We start from the raw sequence: 21,774 nt of genomic DNA, 5'->3' as shown, positions 1-21,774 counted from the left end.
TGCTGGTTATGGACTGTGCTGACAGAAATTATATGAATGTAATGTACTTCTGACAAGCTGGTTTTGTCTTCTGCAAAGTAATTTTTTAAATGAAAAATATCCTGTTGTTTATTGGTCTATATGACAGTATATGTAGCAGACCCAAAGAAAACTTTTTACAAAGGCTGTATGAGTATACCCACAGTGATAATTATATTTATTTTAATCAATACTGACATCATGAATATTTATCACAACCATTCAAAGATTGTCAGGACAAAATATTTTTATTGCACTTTCACATATAAAGGGACACACTTCCATCATGTGCTACATTACTGCTAATATGAAAATCCTTCGGCAATCCAATACATCTCCCAGATGCAAAATATATAGCGTATCCAAAACACCTCACATGTTCAACATATGGTTATAAATATAACTACTGATGTTCCCAGCATGTCTGAAGTTACAATAGAAGAATACAGAGAAGTCTCAAATTTCTGTTTCTGCAGCTCAGAAACTCTGACAGGTGAGTGATTAAAAAGGAACTTGAAAAGAGCTAAAGGAATTCTAATGTCAGATTTGCCCAAGCTGAAATCAAGTCCTTTTGGCTACATGGGTTATAAATAGAGTTTTTATGGCTATATCCATACTAACAAATTTTAATTTTGAAACAAAGTTTTCATTCAAAAAAGACAAAGTGAAAAAGTTGTCTGTACAGATCAGAATTTTGATTCTGTCTCCGTGCATATTGACACACCTGAAAAGGTATATAAAAGGACCATTCACATGTTCAATGGTATTACTGAACTGCACAACAGCTGTTAGTACAGACAACAAGGTAAGAAACCTGTAGCCTAAATTATTATCAATATTTTATCTACACTTAGTTAACTATTGGCTGTCAAGGTTTTTGTTTTATTCAAGAAAGTGTTTGTGACAGGACTGTAATCAGTCAAGGAACAACCATAATGATGGTAAGACTCAATCAGAAAGATGGGCATCAAGACAACTTAGCAAAAGTTATGCATTTTAAAATTAACATGTATTAGTGTGGATGAAGCCTAGGAGCTGAGTTTTCTATGTGCAGAGCATTTTTGACTTCAAATTCCACTCAATCTTGTTCTTTTAACTCTGGGAATCCAAAATTGTAGTTTTTGCCATGACCATTTTTTACTCACATCTTCACTAAGCACAGACTGATAGGTCTTTTACTTTCAAATCAACATGGACAATTAGGTCAATTATTAAATAATAAAAGGCTTGAACATTTATAGTTCCATGACAGCGAAGGAAAATTTCTTGACTGAAGACAGTTTGATAACTTTGAAAGTCAGGTAAAATTCCTGATGTTCGGAGGAAGCTGGAGCACATTGAGGAAAACCTACAAGATAACAGAACATGCAAACTCCACACACAGAGTCCACAGGACATTTGAAATGAGGACCATCTACTGAGTCAACAGTGTTAACCACCGAACTATGCTGTCCACTTCATAACTAAGTTCACAATGATTCCTTTACTATTGCATGAATATAAATTATTCATTATGTAGTGACATTTCTGAGAAACAATCAAATTAATAAATGCATTTCAAAAAATGAATACACTCACAAATAAAGACAATTCTGTTAGTGGAGTAAGTAAAATTCATTTGACAACATTTATAGAAACTTTTAATTAAAGGTCAGAATTTCAAACTGAAAACTGTATCGTGCTCTTGAGGAATCCAATCCGTACCAGATTGAGTGCCGGTGCTGAACCAAAACAGAAATGTTTTTGGACTCAAAACTAAATCAAATCAAAGCCTTTAGTGTCATTATATGACAGTGCATATGCCAAAAATTGGGAAAAGGGTGAAAAGCTCTGTAGACATCAGGTGAACTACAGCGCAGAGATAATTCTCTGTATGTTCATCACTCTGAGTGTAGTGCAGCATTAAACATTGCCAGTTTATGTAGTGTTTTTTTTTCTATTATTACCAGATAAAATAATCAGTGAGCCCATATTTAGAAATTCTATTTTGTTTTTGCAATCTTTCACTGTTTATTCACTGATTTTTAGTTCTCAAGTGTAGTCTAACCCAGCCCTGATGTCAACTTGAAATGACCCAAAATTGAAAGAAAAGAAAGATATTTTCCCTGCATGTATACAGCTAGCAAACTGGGGAAACAATAATAACACCAGTACATATATGAATCCAGAACAGGCTGTGATTAGAGAAGTCTCTGTGGTTAGAGAAGTCACATTTCATTTGGAAGGACTTGGGTTTTAATGACTGGTTCTCTGTTCAGGTAAGTGGCCCAGTAGACCAAATTAAAGCTCCCAAACAGCACAGGGAACATGGTGCGGGAGATGCGGTCGATCTTGCTGACGCTGTTAAAAGTTTTCTTGTTGTGCTCTGGCTTTGTCTCTGCTGTGGTCTTGTTGGGATCATTTAGAACACACTTGGAGATGGTGGGTAATGTAGAGTCTTTTGTGATGCTGGGAGCATAGTTAGCCACAGCTACAGCATAAGCATTGTTCTTCTTCATGACAGTTGCGTCCTTTTTCTGGAAGGAAAATGCCTGAGGGTTAGAGACCTTTAGAAGTAAATACAGATGTATGCAAAACTTTGGGCACAAGTGGACAATAAAATGTTTCATTGCTGAATTATGTAAATACCACTTCTGTAATAGATATTAAAATCAGCATTTACCTTTGTCATGAACTTAAAAAAGTGAAGCAATAGTTGTGACCTATGCACATGTTTGGGGACTTTAATGACTCACTAATTAATGACAAAAGTTTAGAGGGGTTTCATAAACTGAAAGAGGACCCTTAGGTTCTTCAGTAGAGTGTATAAAGCTTTTACTCTGTTTAGGCACAGGGCAATTTTCCAGATTCAAACAGCTGTGAAATTACAAAAAACTATAATTGCAACCAAGAATCATTAGAAGGTTCCGTCTGAGGGGAGCTCCATTGTGTGAGATTGAAAGTGTCCTACAACAAAAACTTTGCCAGTGAACAGAATTCAAGAACAATTATGTTTCTCATCATAACATAGTGGGGAAGACAAATTAGTAAATTAGCAAATTAGTACTGTGAAAAAGAAGCTACAATATACTGAATTCATCACATGAGCGTTTGCAGGCTACAGGTAATTTCAACCCAGTTTTGTTTCTGCTTTCCTTGATAGGGAATGACCATCATTTGGTCATGCTGTTCGTGACACAGAAATGTTGAAAATACAAAATCCGATGCATTTGTCAAAATTGTCCAGTTTACCTGGAGCTGAATTTGCATTCTTGTCTGATCTTGTTTTAAATTGGTTGTCCATCCGTTTCCCTGTCCTCTGTTTAGCCTAGCATAACCAACCGCTGAGTATGGTTGTCTGTTCATTCATAGAGCAAACTGGCACACATCTCCTGACCATACTGTGACAGTTTTACCTTTTCATTGATGACACTCTTTCCATCCCAGGCCCAGCCTCGCTTGGTAAAGTAGTTGACAGTAGCAAACTCAATGAGCGCAGAGAAGACAAAGGCGTAGCAGACAGCAATGAACCAGTCCATTGCAGTAGCATAGGCCACCTTGGGCAGTGAATTACGGGCACTAATACTCAAAGTTGTCATTGTAAGGACTGTTGTTACACCTGAAAAGACAGGTAGAAAATGTAAAAATGAATGTCGAAAGGCCTTATAATAACCATTGCTTTCATAAAACATTTGAATTACTGATACTCTCCTTTTCTGACCACTGTGAGAAAGTTTAGTTTTTCTGTTTCTGTATTTTGTTTTGTTTTGTTGTGAAATATGCCATGAAGTGACATTATGTGTTTTTGGAACTTAATAAACATTACTTTTTAGTAATCAGAGTGGGTGCTTCACACCTATCTCACCTGGCTTTAAAAATACCTTACACCTTATATACAACCCGGTCTCACGGGGATTCGTGAAACTGTCACGTAAGTTTTAGTTTCGGTTTCGTGCGCACCAACACGATTTCGTCATGTTTTTCGTGCCGCTCACCACGAAATGTTTTTCGCTGTGGTAATCACATCTGAAAGTGGTTTATACCGGCGGATTCATGACGATCTAAGCTGTCCATCGGCGTATACTGCTTGTGTGATCGCGTTTGCGGCCGCCGGCCGCCGGACATTCTTGAAATTCCTATGCAAATTGGTAAGTGTACCACCGGCTTATGGTTAGGTTATGGTTAGGGTTATGGTTAGGGTTATGTTTCGGAACGATGTCATGCAAAATATAGCGTTGGATTCGCCACGGTTTTACATTAAAAATATAATATACACATTCTTTTGAAATACGTTCTGAGTGGCACGAAAAGTCCGCCGTTTAAAATACATTGGTGCGCATTTCGTGGTGAGCGGCACGAAAAACATGACGAAATCGTGTTGGTGCACACGAAACCGAAACTAAAACTTACGTGACAGTTTCACGAATCCTCGTGAGATCGGGCTGTTATATAAGATCATGGTCCCCTTCAGCTTCATTTCATTCTTAAACCATTTTTTTCATAAACTAAAAGGAATAGCAAATGAAACCCAATTTCAGAAACTTTAATAATTTCCAAAGCACGTGACCTAAAATTTCAGCCTATACTGGGATCATTTCTGAGCAGATGCAGAGCAAGCTGCAGCTGTTTAGCTTCTGTCCTCCACATGCTACACCATCTATGCAGATAGTGTAAGAGGATAATTCGCTTTCCTTTTGATGTTTTCATGTGTGTCCAGGTAACCTACAAATTCCCACCTTATTAACCTCTGTATTTATTTTGTAATCAATATAATCTGTGTATTTCTTTTGTAATAATAATTTTCATTGGGACAAATGTAATTTGTGTAACTCCTCTGGCTTTGATCTCATTAGTATAAAGCTATTTCAAATTAAATCCACAAGTGTCTGTGAAAAAGTCTATCAGCAAGGCCTGATTACATTGTGCAGGTCCTTTTGAAAAACAAAAAAAGATAAGTGACAGTTGTTGAAATATGCATATGACTCCTAGTATTGAAAATCAACAAGCTAAACACTAACATAGGTTGCTTGTGTTTGGTTTGATGGTTGTCTGATCACTAGTTTGGACTAGGGTTGGTACATTTTGTTGTGAAATTAGGAATATTTACTACTTTATTTAGGCTTATGTCAAAGAGCTATCTAAAGTGCATACTCTGGATACTCATACTCTGATCAGTAGAATAATCTGCAGTACAAATTTTAAAATGTCTACAGTGAGCTGGCTTCAGCCATGATTTTTCTAAAGTGTTATGAAGCCATTTAGGTCAATTTCCTTGCTGAGGGACACTTAAGGAATTACATTATGACATAGAGGAAGTTTTTTTATTCCTTTCCCTCGGTAGCTGAACCAAAGAATGGCATTAAAATGACCTCAGCATGGGGCAATCTAGGGAAAGACTGGATAAAATAAACAATAATACAAGCACATAATAAACCACCAAAAGTAACTACAAGGTGTAATCAATAATTACAGACACATAGCAAAAACTGTATTCCATTTAAATTTAACTTCTATTTGGATAGAAGTAGTCTTCTAGCTAGTGCAGCATTACACCACTCCCAGAGCTCCTGCCAGGCACCCTGGAAGTCCCATTTTTGTAAGCACACTATAATGTGCAATATGCCCTGGATCTTCACCACTGTTTCAGAGGCAGTCCATTGGCACACACATGGCACAGTTTAGGTGGTTTGCATTGAATGTTCTCCATGAAAACTGTACAAGATAAAACTGTTGTTTATTGAGACTCTGCCTCTTGCACTCAGACTGGTGTTTCAGAACAGCACTATTCAAAGAATGTGGCCCATACAAGTTGATCATGCAGACTGAATAATACCACATTACCGATACTGAAAAATGTGGTAATTCAGCTTTGTTTATTTCACACTTTTTTATTATTATTTTCAGGGAATCCCATCAAAAGTCTACTCCACATGCTTTAATTTCTTACCTGGTTACACAGATCAACTTTCTAAATACCTCCCTTATACCCTTATATCACTGAGTCATTGACCACAATGCTAAACTACTTCAGCAAAATAGGGTTTATTTTTTCAATAAAGCATAAATACCGTACAATGTTAGTAACAATAATGAAATAATTCTTCGAGCAATGATTCTTCTGGTCAGTAACAAGCTGGTGACATGGTTGTGAAAGTTTTTTAATGACTTAGATATTGTTATTTACCAGAAATAATGTGTAGACTCTGCTTCTTTCAAACATCTTTTTTTTTTTTTTTTTTTACTGCTTTACTATTGGACCATTGTAAAACAACTTGGGAAAGCTTGTGCTTATTTAAGATTTTAACCTTGATGCCTACATTTAAGATGACACCAAGCATTATCAAAAATGAGAAATATTTAGATTGTATCTTTATTCAAATATGCATCGTTCCTGATTTCACTATTTATTCATTTTTCATAGTTTATTTGACAGGGACAGATACAGTCTTAATAGATAAAAGACAGCAGAGAAAAACAGTTATGCAGTGCAAGCATCACAGTTTTTATAGCAGCAAGCACCTTTAGGAGCACCTTTTAAAGGACCAGGAGGTTGAAACAGTGAGATAAAGAACAGAAAGCCAAACAATTAAAGCTGCATGCAGCAGGAAACAAAAAGGAATGCATTTAAAAAATATTACAGTGAAAAAAATGAGACAGGATTTTTAGCGGCTGGCTGTTTCTGATACTGAGACCCTAAAGCCTCCACTTGGTTCTTCCCAACAAAATCCTTCCAGACACAATCTTCCTCTTCTGGTCTGATTGTTGCAGTGGGTAATATCTGGATTTATTAATGTGTATTATACTGCAGTGGATAAATAGAAAAAAAAGTATTATGAAAGCCTCAGACAGGTCCCTGATGTTCATGCAAAAGGAAAATCCAAATGTGAGTGTGGTCTACTGACAGATAAGGAGAGTGAGGCAGCATGACCCTTGTCTGGTTGCCTGCCTGCAGTGGCCTGATAAAATGTTCACCTGTCAGCATGAACACAGTTTACTGGGACTGTAAACCTGGGCAGAGAAAGCCCAGCAAGGGCAAGTGAGAATAGGCAGGACTATCATAGGAATGCAGTGGTGGTTGCTTGGTTTTGTGCACATTGCACAATAACAGTTTGCAGAAGTCAAACATTTTACTGATTTTCTAAATTGTGGTCTTGAACGTGTATTGACAAAGGGTATCCTTAAAACAAGATAGGAGTAAAATGTTTCAACCTTCCTTTCATAACGAGCACTACTTTTAAAACAGATCAGTAATTGGGTTATATTTACAAATGCAGTTGTTTTAAAAGTGATAGTATTTTTTAATTACATTTTTATGGAGCTGAAATAAATTCTTTCTGTGACAATTGTTGCAATTTTGCTTTATTTTGTTGGTTTAAACTGACAGAAATCTAACATTGGATTGAAAATTCTGTCAGAATTTTTTAAATATGCCACCTTGTTATTGTGGTCTGGTTTTTTTGTGTGTTTGTTAGTTTGTTTTGGCCATTTATTCAGGCTGGTTTGGGCCTGTGATTTTTTTTATTACGAGTACATTGAACTTCCTTTGTAGTACAAGCCCCTCATGTCTTTATAATTTTACTATTTAGCCACAAAATTAAGACCACCTGTATATTGTATATTGTGTCAGCCTTCAGTACGGCCCATCATGGACATGGGTGCTCGAGGACACTCATGTGGTCTCTGGTACCTGAACAGTGGCAGTAGACAATTTGGGTGCTGTGAGTCGCAGGATAAGGCGTATTTGGACCAGACATATCCCTGTGCATCTTGTGGATGCTTGATAGATTGGGATCAGAGGGGTTTGGAAATACAGTCCGTGGCTTGGAACCTTTGCTATGTTCATCAAACTGTTCCTGGCAGTTTATGCAGTGTGGCGTAACAGATTGACCTCCTGGGGAAGGACACTGCTATCAGGGAGTGCTGTTGCCATAGCTAAGTGGGCTTGGTCTCCATGTATAGGTGGGTGGTGCGTGTCAAAATAACATCAGAACAAAGGTTTATATAAAACTGTTTTTTCTAAGACTTTATTTTGTAATTTTGACTCAGATAATGACAAAGGTGAAACATAAGAAAGACAGTGAAAAATAGCAGGGGAATAAATAAGGATCCAGGCTGACTCTATTTGAACTGTGGCGTTAAAACCATTTCATTATTGTGTTGAACCTGGAACACTGGGTTTTGTGGATGTTCCATTTTTATACCATTTGTGTGTTGTTTCTGTACTCCCAGGCCATAGTCATTGCTCCACACTAAAACTTCCCAATTAAAATATAACGGCAGTATTTTCTGTAATCCTGAAGTTTTTGACAAACCCCCAGGGCAAAGTATTGCAACATTTTGTTCAACAAGGAAACCTGCAAGAAGACTTCCTTCCTACATTAATACAACAGCACATCTGAACTCTGTCTGTCCTGCAGTACAAAGATATTTGTTAGCCAAGCATCTTGGCAAGTGAAAATTCTTGTGACACAAACCATAGATATGTCAGTGTCTGTTTATAACATACTTCGATCGAAAACAAATGTAGTCTCATTCAGCTGTCCTGGAATACATCCTACCTGCATGATGGTTACAAGGTAGGTGTGTGTGCATTTGAGTAAAGCTAGTCCCACAATGCATAAAACCAGTTAACTAAATACAAGCACAAATACCTGGTAGATTATTTTCAGCAATCACACTATCGTTGGTGGGATTGTTGCAGAAGTGCAATTCCACTCATGTCGTTGTGGGTTCAATTCCATACTAGTGTGATTTCTTTCATACAATAGAGTAACTGCTGAAAACAATTGTCATCTTTGCTTGAGGTAGAAGTCAGAATATATGTATTTTGTCTTTTACATTATATATTTTGTAAAAAAAAAAATGTAATATTGGTCAAAGAGGGGATCCTGCAAGTACTGAGGATGTATGTAAAATGCAGTTAAGCCAAAAAATGTGAAATGTGAAAATGAAAAGACTCACCAAAGACCGTTCTAGCTGGCACAGACTCTCGATTGAGCCAGAAAGAGACCTGGGACAGGATTACTGTCATGATGCAGGGCAGATATGTCTGGATTACAAAGTAACCAATCTTTCTCTTCAAATGGAAGTGAGCTGTCATGACTGTGTATTCACCTGATAACAACAGAGAAAATGTTAATGGAGAAAAGAAGTCTTGCAGAGTGAGAGTGGTCACAAATAGAAGACATAGGTGATTATAGAGCTGTATCATCAGTTTCATTTGGAGTTGCATGAATTTCATGTATGAATATTGTTTCATTCATAGTTAAGATTTAAATTTTTTTAAATCCTGTTTTGTTACCCACTTTGCCTAACTGTTTGTCTGCCTCTTGTTCACTGCCTGACTTTTTCCTCATGCTCTTCATGCTCATCTTGTTAGGGTGCAGGGTGGGGTGGGAGGGTGGGGTGGGGGGGTGGGGGGGGTGGGGGGGTGAACTTAGAAGCAGGCACACCGAGGCAGGCGGATACTTCAACAAAGATTTAATAAACAAAAACCAAAGCAAACCAAACTCCATACAGGAAGTAATCAGAAATAAAACCAAACCGGGCTCTAAACTAAACCAGAACAAGGAACAAAAACAGGCCACGACATGGGCTAGACTAAACACAAACGGAATGACTTACAACTTAAAGTCCACCGACCGGGAGCCGATGCGGGGACAGAGGGGGAAGTTCTTGGGACAGGGCAGGTGGCTGCCTGAACGCAGTGGGGACCGGTGGCTGCCAGGCGTAAACTAACTGTGATGTCACCCGTTGGTTTCAACGCCGAGAAAATGAAGCCCGGATTTTGCTACTTCCTGGTCGCCGTTTTGGATTTTTTGGAGCCAGTGACGTAAAAAGCGTCATCAAACAGACTGGACCGGAGTGCAACTAGGGGCAGGATTGGCTGAAGACTCTCTTATCCCGCCCACATTTTACCGCAGAGGCTTCTGTTGCTGTCTATCAAGTATAGCCACGCCCCCTGGCTCCGCCAACTTCAACGATTTATTTAAAATTCAGTATTGATTTATTTTAAGATCGGCCACCTGATCTCTCATTTTGACCATGAAAACTAACGGGAAAAAAAATCCTGAGCTGTAGAAAATCAGTCTATCAATTTTTTTTTTTCCAAAAATGAATTGGGGTCTATGGAGAAAAAAGCTTTTTGGAGCCAACCCTAGCGGACGGCGTGATATTGCAAGTTTTTGACACTTCCGGGTGGGCTTCAATTTTGGAGCCAGATGCTATGTCCACTTTATATACAGTCTATGGTGGCTGCCTGAACGCAGCGGGGACCGGTGGCTGCTGGAGTGCAGCGAGAACAGACGACTGCAGGAATGCAGCAGGGACAGGTGGCTGTAGATCCGAGGCAGGGGCAGAGCTCCAGAGCTGGGCCGGGCAGGACAAAGCAGGCGGGAAAATTCAGAGCTGGGGGGAGACCGGAACAGAGTGGCTTGTGGAGCATCAGCAGAAGCAGCAACCATCCGAGACAGAAGCAACCCAGACAATGACCCAGCACCGAGGGGAAGGGTGAGGCAGGTTAAATAAGCCGCTAATTGCTAATTGGAAGCAGCTGTGCTCCTCGGCAGCCGCGCCCAATCAGCCAGAGCTGACAGTCGGCCAGGAGCGCAGCAGAGAGAATGGAGGGACCATAACACATCTTGTGTGACAAAGTGGGTGAGAACTCACCACCTCACTCCCAGATTCAATATCTCTGTTGGTATACCCCAGGGTTGTCCAATTTCACCTTACCTTTTTATTTTGGTAAGTGATATGTTAGCAATTCACCTAAAACACTGTGAAGATCTCAAGAAATTGGACATCTTTGGCACAGAATTAATAATAACTCAATTAGCAGATGATACTACGCTATTTCTTAAAGATAATAAACAAGTTCCAATTGCTATTGAAAAAATAAAATTGTTCTCGGAGGCCTCTGGTTTGACTTTGAATTTAAAAAAATGTGAACTTCTTGCAATCCATGACACCCCCTTAAAGGAAATTTGCAATGTTCCCATTAAAACGGAAATCAAATATCCGGGTGCATATATATCGAAAGACCAAAACTCCAACCTCACAATGAATTTTGAGAATAAACTTAAAGATTGTAAATCAAAATTGAATTTATGGCTTCAGAGGGATCTCTCAATATTAGGGCGCATTTACCTAACAAAAATAGAAAGTTTATCAAGAATTATATATCCAAGTTGTAGTATTGCAGTCTCAAATAACTTAATTAAAAGAATTAATACTATGAACCTTAACTTCATCTGGAGAAACAGACCACACTATCTTAGAAAAGATGAAATGGTTAAAGAAATAAAAGATGGTGGCCTGAAGGTCATTGATTTTGATTGCCTTAATGGAACACTTAAAATTAATTGGTTAAAATCGTGGCTCAATAATTATAATGTGTTTTGGTATTGTGTGCCAAATTTTATATTTAACAAATTAGGTGGGCTAAAAATATTACTCTTATCGGATTTTACTATAAATAATCTACCCATTAAATTATCAGAGTTCCATAAACAGGTATTATTATATTGGAAACTACTTTATGTACACAATTACTCCCCACACTCCACTATAATATGGAACAACAGATATATATTGTACAAAAGTAAGTCACTATTTTATAAAGAATGGATGAATAAGAATATATGGTCTATTGTACACTTGAACACTAATGGTGATCTGCTAACTTACGAACAATTCTGTATCAAACATAACTTTAATCCTCCTGAATACGAATTCAAAAGACTTATTAAAGCATTGCCAAAAGAATTTATTTTTCTAACCAAAAACATAGTTGAACATCATCCCATCAATCCACTAATGGGTACTGTTGCAATTCAAGGTGTTTGCCTTACTGACAAGAAATGCACAAACCAACTCATAAGACATTGTCTAACCAACAATCTATTCCCTGGTATAACGAATAAGAATGACATAAGGAATAAATATGATAAAACGTCTATTGACAAACTAAGAACAATGTATCTAAAACTTCCAATTCCACCAAAAGTTAAAGAAACACTTTAAAACAAGATCTTTTACCAAACTTGGACCGCCCGGCGACAAAGATGACCCCTGTGACCTTGAAAATCAGGTCAAGGTCACCAAATGTGAACTTGACCTGTGTCTTATTATGGTACACCTGTGTACCAAATATGGTGAGGCTACATCAATATTTTATCGAGTTATCGCGTGGAAACCAAATTGTTACAGACAAACAAGCAAGCAAGACCATGCAGCTGAAAACAATACCTTCCGGAAAACGCAGTTTTGCCAGGCGGTAATTATGAATTGTATTTACCCCGCCAAAGAATTATTAAGGAAACGTTTTAATATAGATGATAATATATGTGTTTTTTGTGAAAACAATGTCGAAACCATAGACCATATTTTTTTTGAATGTATCAAAACTCAAATATTTTGGAAATGCAAGCAAGACTGGACTCATGGACATTTGGGAGACTCAAGACCAATATCAAAAGACATTGTAACCTTTGGAACTCTTTTGGAAAACAAGAAACAAGAACTATGTTATAATTTGATCCTCTGTCTAGCAAAAATTTTTATACATAAGAAAAGACTCCTTAAAACACCCCCCATTTTCAAAGTATTCGTAACAGAATTTGAGAACTATTTAAAAGCCCTAAAATATATGAATAGATATGAAAATGTTTATGACCTATTGTATGAACTCAACACTGATGTGTAACCTCCTTGTCTGTTTTCACTTGTTTTTGTTTTGTTTGTTGAATTGAGTGTATAACACTTTTTTTTGTTATTTGCATTGAAACTGACAACCGAAAACAATTTATTTAAAAAAAAAAAAAAAACTCACCACCTCCCCCCTGACATGTTAATTTCTCATCAATGCATTTTGCTATAATTTAGCCAGTGCTAGTGTAACTTTGCAGCACATAATATGCCGGCTTTATTTGTGCTAGAATCACAATAGTTTGAAACAAAGCACATGGGTGTTAAAGCAAACACACAGCTAATAATTAGGTTGTTAGTCTTTATTAAGTTACAAGTCGGATGTGTTATTTTTGTTCTTGTTTCTTTGGTCATACTTGTCTTCCTTTGTTCCTTAAAGATGACTCACCGTACAGGACTAGTGTTAGGGAGAAGGCAGCACAGAATTTTCTGTTCAGACAGCAGCAAGATCCATATGTGCATCTCCAAAGAAAGAGAGTTGTACACAACAGCGCCGGTAGCTAACCCTTGAAATAGATAAATATGCTCACCAGTGCTGGATTTTATGGTCTCCTTCCCCACAGATTGGCCCAGCAAGTCATACTGGTTCAGTCTTGATCCATCAGCTGCCACATCCACAGACTGGGAAGCATTTCTAGTCCAGATGTAAGTAACCTCGGTCTTAGTATAGGCATCTGATGCAGAGAGAGTAAGGGGAATCTGATTGAGAAAGCAATGCTACAAATGTCTACAACATATTCAACACAGGGTGCCCCTATTTCTCTGCCACCACATGGACAGCCCTCAGCAACTGTAATTTTTATGCAATTTTTTCATGTCTGCAAAGTGTTTATTTTCATGTGTCTGCACCTTCATGTGGGAATAGGCTAAGCTAAAGCTGTGTTAATGCGGATTACAATACAATACAATACAATAACTTTGTCAATCCCTGAAGGGAAATTCAATTGTCTGGGTTTGTTTACTTTGGAATTAAATAGTCCAATTGCTGATGGTAAGAAAGATGTTCTGAATCTTTCTGTCCTGCAGCGCAGAAATAGGAGCCGTCCACCACCGATGTTTCGTTGTTCATTGAGGCAGTGGATGATCCATGTTTTTCAGAATGGCCTCCATCTTGCTCAGTGCACGTCTCTCCACCTCATCCTCCAATGAGTTTAATTTGACTCCAACCACAGAGCAACTTTTTTAATCAGTTTGTTCAGACGCCTTGCATCCTTCTGTTTTATACTGCCTCCCCAGCAGACTGCAGCATAAAACAGGACACCTGCTACCACAGACTGATAAAACATCTGCAGCATCTTACTGCAGATGTCTAGTGATTGAAGTCTTCTGAGGTAAAAAAGTCAGCTCTGGCCCTTTTTGTAGATGAAGTCTACATTTTTAGACCAGTCCAACTTATTATCAAGGTGGACACCTAAATATTTATATGATGTCACCACCTCAATGTCCACGCCACAAGTGTTCACTGGAAGAAGAGGGGGTTTGGATCTGCGGAAATCTATGATCATTTCCTTTGTCTTTGAGGCGTTGAGTAGTAGGCAGTTTTTGTGACTCCAGTCACTGAAGGCACTTATCAGGTCTCTGTATTCAGCTTCATGTCCATTTCTGATACATGCCACGATAGCAGTGTCATCAGAGTATTTCTGAATGTGGCAGGACTCAGTGCTGTATTTGAAGTCAGATGTATACAGAGTGAACATGAATGGAGCCAGGACTGTTCCTTGTGGAGCCCCAGTACTACTCATTAATGTCCCAGAAACACAGTTCCCCAGCCTGACAAACTACAGAAAAAGGCAGAAAACTAGGTAGACACTACATATTTAGTAAAAAGTTTGGCTAGAAGTCCAGATTTGGAATATGTGGAGACTGACGTCCTTCTATGTAAGTATCCTGTTTAACCCTTTACGCTTCAGTGCGCCGGCGGTACACCTACTAATTTGCATAGGAATTTCAAGAATGTGGGCTGCACAGTGGCGTAAGTGGTTTGCACTTTGCCTTGCAGCAAGAAGATCCCTGGTTCGAATCCTGGGGTGGGCCTGGGATCTTTCTGCATGGAGTTTGCATGTTCTCCCTGTGCATGCGTGGGTTTTCTCCGGGGAATCCGGCTTCCTCCCACAGTCCAAAAACATGCTGAGGTTGATTGATGACTCTAAATTGCCCGTAGGTGTGAATGTGAGTGTGATTGTTTGTCTGTATATGTAGCCCTGTGACAGACTGGCGACCTGTCCAGGTTGTCCCCTGCCTTCGCCCGAGTCAGCTGGGATAGGCTCCAGCACCCCCTGCGACCCTAGTGAGGATAAAGCGGTGTATAGAGGATGGATGGATTTCAAGAATGTCCGACGGCTGCAAACACGATTATACAAACACTATACGCCGATGGAAAGCTGAGATTCTCATGAATCCGCCGGTATAAACCACTTTCAGATGTGATTACCACAGCGGGTGAGAAAAACACATTTGTCCGACAAAAACAAATATTCATCCATCCGTTCTCTATACACGGCTTCAACGCACACAGCGTGACTCACATTTCCGGGTTCATTATTACACACAGAAAAAAAGATTCCACAAAAAACGGCCATAATCCAACCTTTTATATCCAGACAACACAAGCCAGTAAACTATTTTGTCCAAAACATGTCCTGAAGTCGGTATAAAATCCACGAATCGGTCGTTTTCAAGGAAATGCACCTCACGATGTACGTCCAATATTCCCTGTATTTTTCATCATTTTTTTAATTTAAAAATAGAATATTAGCGATTTTTTGTACTGAAAACGGCTGGAATTGACTGAAGCTTAAAGGGTTAAAATTGTTATGAATTTTCTGACTTCATCAACAGCAACAAAAACTAACAATAGCTGAAAATTGCAGGAAATAATAATAGTAATAAAAAGATAATAGCGTGTTCATGTGCCTGTTTTTCAGCTGCCTGTAAAACATAAGTTGAGGAACTTCCCTATAGCCAACTCGGTATGGTAGATCAGCCATGAAGTCTTCTGGCTGAAGTCACCAGAAAAGAAAGTATCAGAGATACTAGTTTGATTTATTTCATTGCGTGTTTTATGTAAGATGTGGCTAGAATGCTATAGCTGGTCATTATGACATTTTTCTGTTACATTAGCAAATGTATTGATATTGATTTTCTGTAGTGATTGTGTTCACAGCTGCTGGATGCAAGGAAGACGGTACTTGCTCCAGATGGAATGGAGTTATGCAGGGGCACCAGCACTGACATAAAGCCAGATGAGGAGAATAGCAGCATTGACAGGTGTGTGGGTGGATCGCCTCCATCCTTCTGCAGCCAGGAGCTAGCCAACCTGTGTGCTGCCCTACAGGTAAGGTTTTATGATGTGAAGTACACAGCTTTACATCGCAGACGTTTTCAAAGCGGACAACCTTTAGATGGAATAACACCAAATAAATATTATCCAGCGGGCAGCAAAGACACATTTTAAGCCCAAGCTGATGTCTAAACTACCGGCCAGCTGGGAGTGATGAACCAACCTGTAGCGCTATAGCTTCAGTGGAATGGTATTGAGGTCCTCTGGGGTAAAGTTCTGACCTTAATTTATGATTTTGAGCATCTCAACCTATTCATAATGTAAACACTTACTCATAGCTTGTGCAAATAAAAAACTGAAAAAATCCTCCACTAAAGCTGTTAAATAATCAGGAGTGCTAAGTCGCCGTGTCTTGAAGTGCCACCATGACAATAGCCTATTTAACACACTACGTAGTAGCGCTTAATAAAAACATATAGTCAATTCTGAAAAGTAAAAAGCTAAAAGATATGAAACATAAGTCTTGTTTTGTCGTGTTGTATTACCGTAAAACTAGAACACTTATCAAATGATGATGAAAATTTGCATCACCCTTGAGCACTGTCAGTCTGAGATTATAAAACAAACAGGTACAGTGCTACAGTGTGGAGTGTTTGCAACAGATCTGCATGCTATATCTGGATCTGGATATCTCGGAAGTGACGATAAATCTGTAGCGACTGTGTGTGCCATCATGCCAATGTAAATCAAAATCCCCGAGGAATGTTTTCAGCACATTGTTGAATCTATGTCACAAAGAATTAAGACTATTCTAAAAGCAACGGGATCCAGCAGAGTTGTAGCACAGCGTACGTGGAGTGTAATTTGAAAACAGGTTAAGGTTCAGGTTAAAGGCCCAGGATTAGGCCAAAGGTGATATGCAAGCATGTACCACATGAGTGCTGAGGATCTAATAGCACTTACAACTGCCAAACTTGAGAGGACATGAATGAGAGTCCATGGGAAAATCCTCCAGGTGCATGGGACACTCAGCTTGAACTGTTAACCTGGGAATGAAAAAACAAATACACAAACAGAACTGTTTTCTCAACATCCCAATTTGATTATTATACTATCTGAACATAATAAATGAAACAAATAAATGAAATATTTTATTTCAAAGCAGATTATCCCAAATGATGATGATGACTGGTAAACATTAGCAGGCAAAGGACTAAATGTTTTCACTTAAGGTGGTAGAGATCAAAACTACAGCTGAATGAAAATGAATATCAGACTTAGGTTTATTCACATGATTTGGAGTTGCCCTGTGATTCAGGTTTTTTTGGAGGGAGATCCAGAAACATATTACACAAATTGTCAAAAATGGTGTGGCTTTCTCTCCAAAACTTTTTGTATTGGGAGATCCATCTGCCCTCGAGAGCTTTCTTCCTAATGATGCAGAATGGGTTCAAACTGCACTAATGGTGGGACGAAAGCTGATTACTTCTCAGTGGAAGTCACCTTCCGCCCCGTCAGTGGCTCAATGGCTCAAGGAGCTTGGTAAACTGACTGCATCGGAATGCCTTTCATATACACACGTGGACAAAATTGTTGGTACCCCTCAGTTAAAGAAGGAAAAACCCACAATTCTCACTGAAATCACTTGAAACTCACAAAAGTAACAATAAATAAAAATTTATTGAAAATTAAATAATCAAAAACAGCCATTACTTTTGAATTGTTGATTAACATAATTATTTAAAAAAACAAACTAATGAAACAGGCCTGGACAAAAATGATGGTACCTCTATAAAAGATTGAAAACTATTTGACCAGAGTGACATGATTAACTCAGGTGTGTCATTTAATTGACATCACAGGTGTTTCCAAACTCATAATCAGTCAGTCTGCCTATTTAAAGGGAGACAAGTAGTCACCCTGCTGTTTGGTGAAAAGGTGTGTACCACACTGAACATGGACAACAGAAAGCGAAGGAGAGAATTGTCCCAGGACATCCGAAAAAAATGATAGACAAACATCTTAAAGGTAAAGGCTATAAGACCATCTCTAAACAGCTTGAAGTTCCTGTGACAACAGTGGCTCATATTATTCAGAAGTTCAAGACCCACGGGACAGTAGCCAACCTCCCTGGACGTGGCCGCAAGAGGAAAATTGATGACAAATTGAAGAGACGGATCGTTGGAATTGTATCCAAAGAGCCCAGAGCAACCTCCAAAGAAATTAAAGGTGAACTCCAAGGCCAAGGTACATCAGTGTCAGATCGCACCATTCGTCGTTGTTTGAGCCAAAGTGGACTTCATGGGAGACGACCAAGGAGGACACCACTGCTGAAAAAAACTCATAAAAAAGCCAGACTGGAATTTGCAAAAATGCATGTTGACAAGCCACAAAGCTTCTGGGAGAATGTCCTTTGGACAGATGAGACCAAACTGGAGCTTTTTGGTAAGGCACATCAACTCTATGTTCATAGACTCAAAAACCAAGCATACGAAGAAAAGAACACTGTCCCTACGGTGAAACATGGAGGAGGCTCAGTAATGTTTTGGGGCTGCTTTGCTGCATCTGGCACAGGGTGTCTTGAAAGTGTGCAAGGTACGATGAAATCTGAAGACTATCAAGGCATTCTGGAGAGAAATGTGCTGCCTAGTGTCAGAAAGCTTGGTCTCAGTCGCAGGTCATGGGTCTTCCAACAGGACAACGATCCAAAACACACAGCCAAAAACACCCAAGAATGGCTGAGAGAAAAGCGTTGGACTATTCTAAAGTGGCCTTCTATGAGCCCAGATCTGAATCCCATTGAACATATGTGGAAGGAGCTGAAACATGCCATTTGGAGAAGACACCCATCAAACCTGAGACAACTGGAGCTGTTTGCTCATGAGGAGTGGGCCAAAATACCTGTTGACAGCTGCAGAACGCTCATTGACAAATACAGAAATCGTTTAATTGCAGTGATTGCCTCAAAAGGTTGTGCAACAAAATATTAAGTTATGGGTACCATCATTTTTGTCCAGCCCTATTTCATTAGTTTGTTTTTTTAAATAATTATGTTAATCAACAATTCAAAAGTGATGGCTGATTTTGATTATTTAATTTTCAATAAATTTTTATTTATTGTTACTTTTGTGAGTTTCAAGTGATTTCAGTGAGAATTGTGGGTTTTTCCTTCTTTAACTGAGGGGTACCAACAATTTTGTCCACGTGTGTAGACTTATGGACAAAGTGGACTGCTTTCATTCCAAATGGAAGTCTTATCTCTCCTGTATTGGTGAGGCAAAATAAGGTCCATGTCTGGAAGAGGTGCCAAGGTGGAAAGACCTTTTGTGATGTTGTTGTCTTTCATCCTCTCACTGGGTGTATTTGTATCTGGTGCTATTTCTGTTTTTGTTTTGTTTGTTTTGTTGTTGTTTTTTCACATATATCTAGTTCTTGGTGTATTCATATATATATATATATGTATATATATATTATGCTATATGACAAATTTGCACTATTTGTAACTCTGTGCTTTGAAAGAAATGCAATAATCTTCAAATCATAAAAAAAGAAAATGAATATCATACTTAGGTGACTGGAATTATAAAAAAATTATTTTATTTTTTGCATGACTACTACTAAGGGCAGCACAGTGGCTTGATGGTTAGCACGTTCACCTTGCAGCTAGAATATCCCAGGTTTATGTCTCAGCCTTCCCGGTAAAACAGGTGAGATTAACCCCCCAGCCAAAGCATACCCGAGGGCAGTGATCATCAACTGGTGCCAAACCATCCAATCCGGCCCGCAACTGGATTCCAAAATTGTGAGGATCAAAGAGAAACTATCATGTGATCCACACTATTAAAGCAACTGAAACCAACAACTGAGACTCTTAACTATCAGTAATCCCCACCATTTATGACTCTATTCAGGCTACATTCCGAAATGAGGACAGACTCGCTCCACTGTTTAGCATTTATTGTTTCACACAGTTCTTTTTTTTAAACATAACTTTTCCTCATGCCCTTACTTAACATTTGCTTTTTATTTCAAAGTCTCAACAACAAGTTTCAAACTAGTAGACTTCTCAGGACAAAAAAAGGAGGAAAAACCAACTGGCATAACTTAAAATAGTATGGTAAATAAATACTAACCTGGTACCAGAACAAAACAGGTCACAAATAATGTTCGCACATCAAACAAAACATTAAGTGGGCCATAGCGATTTCACATCACAAGGCTGAAATGGGCTACTCACACTGCTTAATGGCTGAAGTTACATTTCCCCTCTGACACAAACTTTTTCACATCAGGCTTGCCCACTGTCAGATTTATGCGCAAACAGTCCTCCAAAGACTGGTTTGACAGTCGGTTCCTCTCATGTGTTTTTATCGAGTTCATCTTGTAGAACGCAGCCTCGCAGGTGTAGGTTGAACCGAACATAGTGAGCACATACATAGCCAGCGTCTTCAATGTGCCATAGTCCTCGGGACAAGACACCCAAAATGCGCTCAGGCTCTCAGCACCACGGAGAGCAGCCTTCATGTCACCTGCGGCCTGGATTTCAGCCAGATCGCTCTGAATGGTCGCCTCGTCCAACGGCATCATTTTCACCGAGTTTGTGGAGAATTCTCCGCTTGGGCTGATGGTGAATGGGTCACGCACAAATCCAATGACATCCCTGGAAATGAAAAAGTCATCGACTCTAGCAGAGAAGTTGTCTTTTAATTGTGTGATGAATGTCTTCATCTTGTCTGTTACGTTGCTTTCTCCCACCGTCTTCAGTGTGTTGAAGTGCAGCAGCCTCTCTGACAACAAATCTGCATGGAACACATCAAGTTTGTTCCCAAAGGCATCAAGTTTTTCCACCAAATCACCCATTGATTTTTCTTTTCCTTGCAGCTGGAGATTAAGTGTATTCAAATGGGAGAAAATGTCTGTTAAAAATGCAACGTTGCACATGTATTCTCTGTCTTGCCTGATGCGGAGATGGTCAGCTGTCGCTTTTGATTTACCTTGTTTCAAAAAATCCACTACTTGGGCATGGAGCTCAACGAAGCGCTCCAGTGCTTTGCCCTTACTGAGCCAGCGCACGTCCTTGTGGAGTAACAGGTCATCATGACAAGCCTGGGATTCCAGGACAAATTTGCGGAACAGGCGGTGTTGCGTGTTTGAATTTCTTCGGATGTGGTTAATAATTTTCATTGTTTTCTCCATCATCTCTTTGAGCTCGCCACTTAGCTTTGCGCACAGCACGCTTTGATGGATAATACAGTGAAGTGCGTTAGTTTGAGGAGCGACAGTCTTTATTCTGCTCACCAGACCCTTGTTTTTGCCAGTCATGGCAGGTGCACCATCTGTCACTGTCAGGTTGATTTTATCCATGGACAATCCATGGCTTTTAAAAAAATCCTCCAGTTTTCCAAAGATGATGTCAGCAGTGGTGTTGTCCTCCAGCAGAAGCAATGCCAGCAGCTCCTCTCGGAAATCTTTGCCATCAAAGTATCTGACAAAAACGCACAACTGTGAAATATCCGTGTTGTCAGTGGACTCATCAATAGGCAGTCCTTCCAGGATTTCGCGGGCGTTTTTCGTGATTGTTGCGGCCGAAAATGCCTGAATTCGCGGCAGCTTTTCTAAAAAATTGCGATAAAAGTTGCGATGTTTTAAGCTTATTTATTGTGAGGAAATTGTGGGAGACAATGACAACTGCTAAAAAACTGCATTTTTTTTCCAGCTTGTAGAACATGTTTCAACACTGTAATTGACAATATTTATTCGAAAATTTATTATTTTGCGTTCCAGCCCATTTC

The 21,774-nt window shown here is 39.1% G+C and overlaps 1 protein-coding gene across 2 annotated transcripts in view; it reads right to left on the bottom strand.

Annotated features, from left to right (window-relative positions):
• Positions 1–247: 247 nt before the first annotated feature.
• The window catches only part of gabra2a (gamma-aminobutyric acid type A receptor subunit alpha2a), a 59,344-nt gene continuing 37,817 nt past the window's right edge, over positions 248–21,774 (bottom strand). The window contains exons 5-9 of one of the 2 annotated variants that reach the window (XM_051947065.1): positions 16,946–17,028; positions 13,233–13,376; positions 8,959–9,111; positions 3,414–3,616; positions 248–2,534 (exon numbers count right to left, since the gene is read on the bottom strand). In XM_051947065.1, the coding sequence (XP_051803025.1) occupies positions 2,226–2,534; positions 3,414–3,616; positions 8,959–9,111; positions 13,233–13,376; positions 16,946–17,028 (892 nt within the window). In that variant the 3' untranslated portion in view covers positions 248–2,225. The remainder of the gene's footprint in view (positions 2,535–3,413; positions 3,617–8,958; positions 9,112–13,232; positions 13,377–16,945; positions 17,029–21,774) is intronic. The other variant, XM_051947067.1, reaches the window with a different exon arrangement.

The sequence above is a fragment of the Acanthochromis polyacanthus genome, chromosome 1, assembly GCF_021347895.1.
Source record: "Acanthochromis polyacanthus isolate Apoly-LR-REF ecotype Palm Island chromosome 1, KAUST_Apoly_ChrSc, whole genome shotgun sequence".
Taxonomy (NCBI): domain Eukaryota; kingdom Metazoa; phylum Chordata; class Actinopteri; family Pomacentridae; genus Acanthochromis; species Acanthochromis polyacanthus.
This window is presented reverse-complemented; position numbering and strand designations above follow the sequence as displayed.